The following is a 10,476-nucleotide window of genomic DNA, read 5'->3' on the forward strand; positions in this document are numbered from 1 at the left end:
ACCTGCTAAAGTGAAGACATAGCCGGTTTAGGACCTTCTGTCATCTACGCTGCTGCCCCAATCTGCATCTACGAAGCCCTCTGCTTGCTTACCCGTCTTTCTGAAATGAAGCTTTAAATTTTTCGTTGCAGATAGATACCTTAGTACATGTTTTGCCGCTGTCTCATGTTCGATATGAGGATCGCAATTTCTTTGCGCCAACTTGCTGACTGAATGTAAGATGTCGGGTCTTGTCGTTACTACTAAATACATCAACGCGCCAATAAGAGACTGGTATTCTGTAGCATTAACTCTTTCGCATTCAATTGTAGAACATTGAATCTTAAAACCAGGATCAAGTGGAGTAGATGCCCCGCGACACTGCTCCATACCATACTGCTTCAACAAATTTTGTACGTACTGAGAGTGACCAACAGATATATCACCTACGCTGCCAACACGTTCAATCTCCATTCCAAGAAAATGTTGTATTCTGCCTTTGTCAACAATATCGAAACTCTTAGCGATTTGTCTCTTTATCGCCAATAGGTCTGTCTCGCTCGAACTTGCCACGATAATGTCGTCAACGTAAACAGCAATGAAGTTAAAACTTTTATCAATATTTTTTCGTATAAAGGCATGGCTCATTCTGACACTGCTTGAAACCAATGGATTTTAAAGTGATGTCCAACTTACGGTTCCATTCTCTGCCAGACTGCTTTAAACCATATATTGCTTTCTTTAATTTAAGCACACGATTAGGATATTTGGAATCGATAAACCCTTCTGGTTGTACCATATACACCTCATCGTCTATCTCGCTGTTAAGATACGCCGTTGATACATCCAGTTGATGCATATATAGTTCATTTTCAGCTGCCAATGCAAACAGCATCCGTATAGTAGCATAACGTACAACAGGGGAAAATGTTTCGTTGTAATCAACGCCATACCGCTGGCTACACCCCTTTGCAACCAACCTCGCTTTGTATCGCTCAATGTTTCCATGTTTGTCTCTTTTTTCATTAAAAACCCATTTACAAGGAATTTTTCGTTTTCCAATTGGCAATTCGGTTAATGCCCACGTTTGGTTTCTAATAAGAGATTCGTATTCACTGTTCATAGCCTCTTGCCAGCGTTTACAATTCTTGCTTAACATTGCTTCTTTTACAGTGTTCGGTATCTTGCCACTGCTATCAGCTAGATTTACCGTGTGAAACTGTTTGCTCGGACGGCCAGGTTTGCCAGTACGAAGAATTTTCGGTCTACCTCTTCTTCGTTTTTCGTTTGCATCGTTCTCACTTGTGCTATCATATATGATCTCGTTATCGTCCTGCACTTCAAGTTCTTCACCTATTTCATTTTCTGCTTCTGAAGTTGTTTCGTATTGCTCCTCCTCAATATGATCATTCGCCTCTCTTTCAACGTTTAAACTTTCTTTACCATGCGGTTTTCGTACTGTTTCTATTTCAACTAGAACTCGTTCTGCTTCTTTTTCTCGTATGCTTCCTGTCGTAGATTCATCAAAGATGACATCTCGCTTTTCAACTATTCGTCTCTCACTGCAATCGTACAAACGATATGCTTTTGCTGTCAAAGAGTAACCAACAAATGTGTACTCTTTACCCTTTTCGCGAAACTTATTGTGTTGATTTTTAATTAGACCAAATGCTTTTGAACCAAATATTCTCATATTTCGTACATTTGGCTTATAGCCCGTCCAAACTTCGTATGGTGTTTTATCACCAAGTGGTCTAGTCACTGAACGATTTCGAATATAGACTGCAGTTGCCACAGCTTCAGCCCATAACGACTCACAAAGTCCAGCCTGCACAAGCATACTGCGAGCCATCTCTACGATCGTACGATTAGCGCGTTCTGCTACTCCGTTCTGTTGAGGAGTATAGGGGACTGTCAACTGTCTTTGTATACCACTTGCGTTAAGGAAATCATCGAACTCACGGTTGACATACTCAGTGCCATTGTCACTTCTTAACACCTTAATTCGCTTCTCTGTTTGACATTCTACTAGACTTTTAAACAATTTGAATTTCTCCAGTACCTCATTTTTATGTTTCAAAAAATAAACAAACATGCGTTTCGATTTGTCGTCTATAAAAGTTGTAAAATAACGCGCACCACCCAGAGACACTTTTGGCATAGGCCCACATACATCTGAATGAATTATGTCTAACAAATTCATCGAACTATGCCCACTGTTTTGTGGAAATGGCTTTGAACTTATTTTTGTCTTCATGCACACGTCACAGTTTATGGTTTTTGGTACATTTTTTAAATCTAACCCATTCACCATTTTCTTATTAGACAGTTCTTTTAGACTTGAAAAATTCAAGTGTCCATAGCGTTTATGCCAAGTCATAAAATTCTCCTCTGCTATACCGAAACACGAATACTCACTCTTGCAGTCAAATATATATAAATTATTTCTCTTTAGAGCTTTTAACACAACCTTAGATTTTTGATTTCTTATTATCGCACAGTCACTTTCAAAACAAATAGTTACACCATTGGCAATTGCTTTTCCAACACGTCTTTTAAATACATTTTGCAATTTGCCTGTATTTCGACTGTTCCTACACCTATCGCGTCTGCGTAATTGTCCAATGCTAGCATCACTCTCTCTTTACTTTGTCTGAGAGAAACAAACATACTTCGCTCACTGCATATGTGAGTGGACGCACCACTATCAATGCACCACGATGATCTTTTTTTTTCTCATTATAACCGGTGTTTTTGTTCTTTTTCGGCACTTTACATTTTGAGGCGATATGCCCATGCTTGCCACAGTTGAAACACTTTCCGCTGAACTGTTTCTTCGATGTATTATTTTCCGCTTTGGAATTTGCGAGAAAAGCTTGCTGACTGACTACTGCAATGCTTTCTTTTTCTTTTTCAGACTGTCTGTCGTACTCTTCCAATAGCTTCACTTTTATAATTTCAAACGTTGGGAATGAATCACGCGTTTCCATCGCAATGACGAAATTCTCGAAATTTCTCGACAAACTGGATAATAGAATGATAACCAGCAGCTCATCACTTAACTTTATGTCTAGCTCAGCTAACTTGTCTGAAACGCTAACAAACTCCTGTTGAACCATTGACACGCCTTCAGTCATACTGAGGCTGAGTAACCGTTTATATAAGCTTACTTTTCGTATTGGACCACTGGGCTTATACACATTTTTTAACTTATTCCACACTTCTAATGCACTGGTACAGTTCTTTACGTACCCTAATTGTGATGGTTTTACACTTAACATAATTGTTGCCAAAGCCTTCTCGTTTTCGACTTTCCACTTGGCCAACAATAGCGCATCCTCTGGTTTAGCAAAATCACCACTAACCACAGTCCAAATATCCGCGTGCACCAAAACACATTGCATTTGTATGCACCACGTATCGTAGTTGGTATCATCCAACTTCTCTATTTGATATAACGAACTCATATTGTATTTTTAAAATGACGAACACTTTATGCGACGCACGCAAAACCGAATTGCTAGTATATAGTTTTTATTTAATTCCGACGTAGGTCCTGGGCCCATAACCTGTTGTAAAACTTACTTTTATCGCAGGGAGCCGGAATAAATAAAATACTTTGGTTATAGTTCATATGACCGTTCACATGAAGAGTTTATTAAGAACTAACAAAATGGATTACAAGAATTTTAAACGTAACCGAAAAACGTTGTTGTTGTAAGGGGAAAACTAGGGCCAATCGTGGTTGCCAGATTCTTCAACAGTTTTGCATTCTATCGTTTCCAGGTTTTTCTATTTGCAGGTTTTTTTTTACTACTTTCAGTTTTCTTTTATTATTATATTTTCAGGATTATTTTTTTTTTCTTTTTCTTTTTCTTTTTTTTTTGGCATGCCAACTGAGCCTAGCTTTTTTAAACACAAATATTGCACTTAATCTAGATGGATTAAATTGTGTTTAAAAAAGCAGGTGAAATTAAATGACTAATTTTAATCAATAAGTCGTGAGAGAAATTTCCATTTTAAATGGACAATTTTGTAATTCGGCATTATTTAATTTTTTTAAACATTTTATTAAAATTTTGAAATTGTTAAGTTTCCAAGAAATAATAGAAAAAATCAATAAAATTAGGATATTTCATCTGAAAAGAATAAACCGGTCTTTAATTCGTAGTAAAAATCATTTAGGATTTAATAAGATTGATGTGCTGAACACAAAGAGAGCGACAAACTTCAAGCGACATCTGTAAAATATTAAAGTACACATGTTCTTAAGGACACAGTTATTTTGACAGCTGCACGGCTACATAACTCTGTCCATAATACCGTGTGTATTTTCATATTTGACAGATGTCGCTTGAACTTTGTCGCTCTCTTTGTGTTCAACACATCAATTTCTGCATACGCATAATGTTTGCAAAGTTGTCAACATGCCACATTTGTATGTAAATATATATACTCATGTCTACATACCAGATTTTTATGTATACATATACACGCAGTGCTCCATGCAAAATCTACGTTGACACGGACAACCAAGTGCCGAAGCTCATGTTTTATCAACTGACCTACGCGACAACAACGCATCACAACATTGTGTTGTTGGTAGAAAATCCGAGCTGTGCCGAAAACACAAACGAACGATCGCCAATTGCCACTGGTGCCCTTGCGGCTGTAACAGCTTTTCCAACAAATTAGCGTAAATATGTATGTTTCTGTATGAGCTTGCATACATATCGACGCAGATTTTTGCAAGCCGCGTAAAAATATTTTTTACATTCCTTGACAAATACAGTCAATCCCGGTTATATGCCACAATCAAAGATACAGATTTTTGTGGTTTATTAAAAATAAAAATATAATGTGGCACATAATCGAGTGCAGATACTTAACGAGTTGTACTTAAAACAATAATTTCTATTAGATAGTTCACAAGGTGTCGTATATTGTCATATACATATGTCGTAAGTCATAGTTTTGTACATCTGTTGTAGACAGCGTTTGAAAAACTACGCTACTCTCGTAGCATTTCATTTTACTCTTGCTACCGCTCTCACTTTGTCGGGAGCCACAGCGTAGCCTTAGTATAACAATGTAAAGTATGTGCTCTACTCTGCTCCGAGTTTTGTTAGGTAAAAAACTATAGCTGGAGCGGGAGCAAAAAATTAAATTCTGCGCTATGCTCTGGCGTAGCGGTAGCAAAAAATTGGGAGCGGTAGCAAAAAATTGGGAGCGGTAGCACAGCAGAGCAAATGAAAATTTTCATGTGCTACAGCTCCCGAATGTGTTTGTTGTTTTTTTTTTTCTTTTTTGCTATTTTCTGGCATTTACAAGTATGGTACAAGTTGGTATATAAAAGAAAGTCGTTTATAATTCAAGAACGGCTGAACCGATTTGGCTTAAAATTGGTGGGGAGGTAGTTTAGAAGCAGGGTAAGGACATAGGATACATTTTATCTCTTTATACTAAATTTCAATACAGCTCATACATACAAAAATTATATTTCAAATCATAAGCATTTGTTCAAAATTTATGTAAGAATCATTTGAAATTTTTAGTAATTCAAAAATAGAAAGAAATAAGTAAAAATTTTCATTTCCAAACATGCTTAGTATATGGGTTATACTGATTTTGCTTCTTAACCAGGTAGTTTTTTTTTTAAGACGAGCCCGTCCGATATATTTAATATCACAATTTTCATCGTCAAGGCACTGCGGATACTTTGCTAGATTATTGGTCAAGGACGCAAATGCATTCATAACAAACCAAACGCGATATCTAACATAAAGATATAACGGAATAATTGGAGTGTTGATAAAAAGGTTTATTCTAATTTTAGATATACAGAAATCTTTTCGATTCTTTGCAATATACATTGAAGTATGTATATGCGTACAATTTCAAACTGATTCTTGATAAAAAATTATAAAATTACTAAATATTGGGAATGGTAGAATAGAACTGCAAATACGCAGTGCAATGGATTAAAACTGGTACTGGTAATCAGTAGATGAATATTAACCACGTGTATTCCAAAAGATAAAGGCGAGGTATCTGATAAACCTGATTTTTCCACGAAATTCGCATTTTTTTGTATAACTGACAAGAGCTACAGCGTCTAAACTCAAAGCGATGCCATAAAATACCTCTGATCTGTAGGAATTTAAAGATAAAAAACTAAGATTGTAGTGTATTTTCTATGGAAAATTTTTACATGCCTCGGTCCAGTTCTTAATGTTAATATGTAGGGCTAAAATTTTCAGGGAATTTTTTTTTGGGGTATTTCCAAGGAAATTTCGTGACGGGACCGAACAAAATTAATAATTCAAAAAAATAAAATCACCCTAATGTATATAAAAAGGGGGAAAGTATATGTAGTTAAAATTAATTTCGAAAATTCATAGTGATTGAGTATTGTAATACATTTGGAATAGATGATGTTCTTGGTAATATAAAAATGGTAAATATTTTACATAATAAAAAAATTTTATAATTTATTCAATTATTATCTAATTCACTGTATTAATATATTTCTTAAAATATTTGATTTTAGATTTATAAAGGCACTTGACGCAACAAGTGCCAAAATGATTTGCATAACATTGTTTTGTTTGAATTATTCAATCTATTCAAATATTATGCCAGAAAATAGCAAAAAGAAAAAAAACAACAAACACATGCGGAGGCTGTAGCACATGAAAATTTTCATTTGCTCTGCTGTGCTACCGCTCCCAATTTTTTGCTACCGCTACGCCAGAGCATAGCGCAGAACTTAATTTTTTGCTCCCGCTCCAGCTATAGTTTTTTACCTAACAAAACTTGGAGCAGAGTAGAGCACATACTTTACATTGTTATGCTAAAGCTACGCTGTGGCTCCCGACAAAGTGAGAGCGGTAGCGATAGCATAGCAATAATTTTAGAAATTTTGCTGCTACGGAGTAAATGAGAACCCTGGTTGTAGAGCCGTTGTTGCTGTTTTAAGTGCAAAAATATAAATTTGACGATACAACTCTGTGTACTGTGTTTATTCAGTGCAACTTTGAATCAGCTGTGTTTGTTTATCTTTCTTCTTCTTATTGTTTGCATTTAGTTGAAATAAATTGGCCGCAAATTCCTTAAACGAATAAGTAAATGGATAAAATGAGCACGAACGGTGAAGTTGAGGTAAATATAATAGAAAATGCTCAATTATTTTTTAATTTAAACGTTTGTGAATACTTTCTTTTAGTTTTTACCAAAACGCAAGCGCTACAACCCCCAAAAGCGTTGAGAAGTTGCCGAGGAAAAAGCGTTGATTGAATTCCTTCTAGAGAATCGCGATTTTGAGGTTTGATGTTATTTTTTAGGGTAAATGGAAACTATTAATTACTTAGTTATTTACAGAAACCATCGGCAAGGCTATTTTATAATCGCTTCGCGAATGAAAAACAAATCCTGGTCGAGTGGAAATCAGCGCGCTCAAAAGTAAGAAATATGCGATCTGTATAAAGCGAAGGAATGGTAAGGAAGTACTGGCGCTGGTTGCATGGATGGCGATACTATAAAAAGTGAGTTTGTGTCTTCAATTGAATATCATTGTTAATACATAAGAATCAACTTTATATAGGCGTTTTGCTCAAAAAGGCTCGCTATTTCTACGAATTTGACGATATTTTCGGTGCCCGACTAAACGCTTGTGCTGTAGTTGAAGAAATAATGGAAAGTGCTGATACTACCATTGAAGTATTAAGTCCTGTGCAAATTGAAATTCCTACTGCAAATGAAACAGTTACCACTCCAAGGCAAAGAGGAATATACTCCAGAACAGCGGCTTCCGATATTATGCAAATCCATGGCGAAATAATGACATTGCGAAAGCAAAAGTTAGAGGCAGAATTGACTGCAAGGGAAAGAGAGTTCGAGCAAAAAGAAAAAGAGTTGCAGTTAAAAGCTAAAGAAGTAGAGCTCAAAGAAATTGAAATATTCGCGCTAAAAGACATCAAACAACTAGAGCTACAGATGAAAGAGCGAATCGCCATGGAGGAGCTAAAGCTGAAGTACAAATACATTTTTAAAACTTATTTAGTATACGAAAATACCAATTTTTCTATTTTTTACCTTTGTTTTCTATGAGATGGACTCACACATCGTTTTATACGATGGTTTAATTTAAATTTTTGTTAATGGTATAATTTTATATGTACATTTGTACGTATGTACTATGAACGTACAATAAACGCCAAATATACACGTATACTTGAAAATGTAAAAGTGAATAAATGTAGCTATGTTAGTGCAATATGTTTAAACGCAAATCATTTATTTGTTTTGAGAGAGTATGTATGTACATACATATGTATGTATTTTTTTTAATGATTCTATTAAAAAATACTCTAATATATATTTGAGGAAATATACTTATGTGTATATATATGTACATATATGTATTATCTATAATTTGGAATGTTTCCTTTGGAGTTCAAGTAAATTTTCTTGGAATATTTTTAATTAAACTGTTGTACCTTAAGCATAAGTTTTTCTTCTAAAGTATATTTAAAAGAAAAATGTATGTTTTTCATTTATAAATAATCCACATAATGACCAAAATCTTAAAGAAATAATTTTTCCACCAAGAGTGTCGAAAGCTCACACTGTGCTATGTAGAGTACTCTACTATTACATAAACATAAAAGCTCCGAGTGCCTAAACATATAAAAGTGGAGTGTTGAAACAATACATGTTAGCTAGATATACAAACTAAGCTGTTTCATTTTGTATAAAATTTAAAAGAAAATCTCTGGTGTTACATTCTAATGGTAAGTCGAACTGAGGACCTGGAACTTCATTTCCGTCTACATTTTCAATGTGAAAATTAATAAGAATGTTGTGAAGAATGCAGAACACATTAATCCAGTCGTTGCATTGATTCTTATTTGATCTTAAATGCATTCTGAATTTAAGTTCCTTAAGGCTACCGAATTTTTCTTTCAAAAGACCAAAGACAGATACGGTATTTTGAGAAATATTTGTTGAAACTGTGCCTTTCTTCTTCTGTGTACTCGCTGCTATTTTGTCTGAATGACGTAATTAAAAAGGGCTTCAGTGGATAGGCACTATCCCCAGCTATCCACTGCGAGGTTGACAAGAAACGCTCCGGATGTTTGAAGAGTAAACAGTTCGAAAATATTTTTGCATCATGTACACTACCCGGATAACCAACTATTAACTGCCTTATTCTCAATTTATAATCACATATAGCTTGAAGCTTGACCGCATATTGCCGTTTGCGAGAATAGTACATCGTATGCTCATTAACAGGAGCTTCAGATAGTTTAACCTCAGAACCGTCTACATATCCAACACATCCCGGCATTTCTGTGCTGGTTGAGGACACAATTTGCTGCCTTTCTCTTTCATGGGTCCAAAATAGGAATTTAGACTTCAATTTTAAAATGGAAAATAGTGCCCCATCACCAACACCAAAAAGGAAAGCTACTTTACGCACAGATTGTCCTTCACCGGATGATCCTAAACGGTAAAGTACAATTTTAAACTGCAATTCTACTGGGAGCTGCACTTCCCTTGAACTTGTGTTAAAAACTTCGTCATGCTTTATTAAGTTTAAAATATAACAAAACTCCTCGGGACGGACCCTAACCATTTGATAGAACCTGTTATCATCGAATTTTCTGAGCACCGTTTGCTCGCATTCGCATGATTTTGGAATGCCAAGGTGAACACCTCTGCGATTATTTAGCACACAAAGCATGTATGAATTAAAATTTTCAATCGCTTCATCTTCCTCGTTGCCTGGAAAATAGTAAAGGTGTGTAATAAATATGTAAATAAATGCCGTAAAAAATGTAACCCATACTCGAATTCATATCCAGTAAATTAATCATATGATTTAGGCACAAAACTGCTACAATTTTGTCTTTTTCACTTGAGCGCGGCATTTTAGTTATTTAAATTTTAGCAAACAGCTGATTAGATACGACTTTAGGGGAATGTTTAGTTTAGTATCTCATTTTGAAGAGGTTTTGCGCAAAAGGGGAGGGGGCTGGGGGCTTGCTACCCCCCTCATTTGAAAGGTAATGAATGGAGCTTTTGAATAATAGCACCCTTCCCCCCCTAGGACCACGGGGGGCTCTAGGGCAGCCTCCTGAAAATGGTGTAAAATCGCAGTTTTTCCATACAATTTTCACTAATTATTATAAAATGTATGTATTTTTACGCATAGAGTGACTCTATGTTTATTATTTTTATTATTTCAATGAATTAAAGTGGAAATCCACTTTATTTAAATAAAAAAAACACTGAAAATTAAAAATTGTATATGTATCGGTAATACCAAGATAACCCAACCAACCATTTATACAAGACCCTGAAAAGTGAGCAATATATTACGTCCATATAACGAAAATTTTGAATAAAAAATCGCGCGATTTTCAATATAATATATTACATTGAAACAAGTGCCGCAGGCGAAAATTTGGAATAAAAAATCGCGCGATTTTTTGT

At 35.3% G+C, this 10,476-nt stretch overlaps 1 protein-coding gene and 1 long non-coding RNA gene across 3 annotated transcripts; one reads left to right on the plus strand and one right to left on the minus strand.

Annotated features, from left to right (window-relative positions):
• Window positions 1-7,037: 7,037 nt before the first annotated feature.
• Window positions 7,038-8,270, plus strand: LOC120780534. Of its 2 annotated transcripts, none has more exons than XR_005705901.1 (4): window positions 7,038-7,140; window positions 7,205-7,303; window positions 7,350-7,523; window positions 7,583-8,270. It is a non-coding gene; the product is annotated as an uncharacterized LOC120780534 (long non-coding RNA). The 2 variants fall into 2 exon arrangements; XR_005705900.1 differs by having other exon boundaries at window positions 7,360-7,523.
• A 156-nt stretch (window positions 8,271-8,426) lies between these two features.
• LOC120780577 (protein ALP1-like) lies at window positions 8,427-9,911 on the minus strand. The gene is made up of 2 exons (XM_040112839.1): window positions 9,830-9,911; window positions 8,427-9,765 (listed from the first exon to the last, which is right to left on the minus strand). Exons 1-2 carry the CDS (start codon window positions 9,909-9,911, stop codon window positions 8,927-8,929), a joined length of 921 nt encoding a protein of 306 aa, XP_039968773.1. The 3' UTR covers window positions 8,427-8,926.
• Between the last annotated feature and the right edge of the window lie 565 nt (window positions 9,912-10,476).

Source organism: Bactrocera tryoni, unplaced genomic scaffold (assembly GCF_016617805.1).
Source record: "Bactrocera tryoni isolate S06 unplaced genomic scaffold, CSIRO_BtryS06_freeze2 scaffold_25, whole genome shotgun sequence".
Classification (NCBI taxonomy): domain Eukaryota; kingdom Metazoa; phylum Arthropoda; class Insecta; order Diptera; family Tephritidae; genus Bactrocera; species Bactrocera tryoni.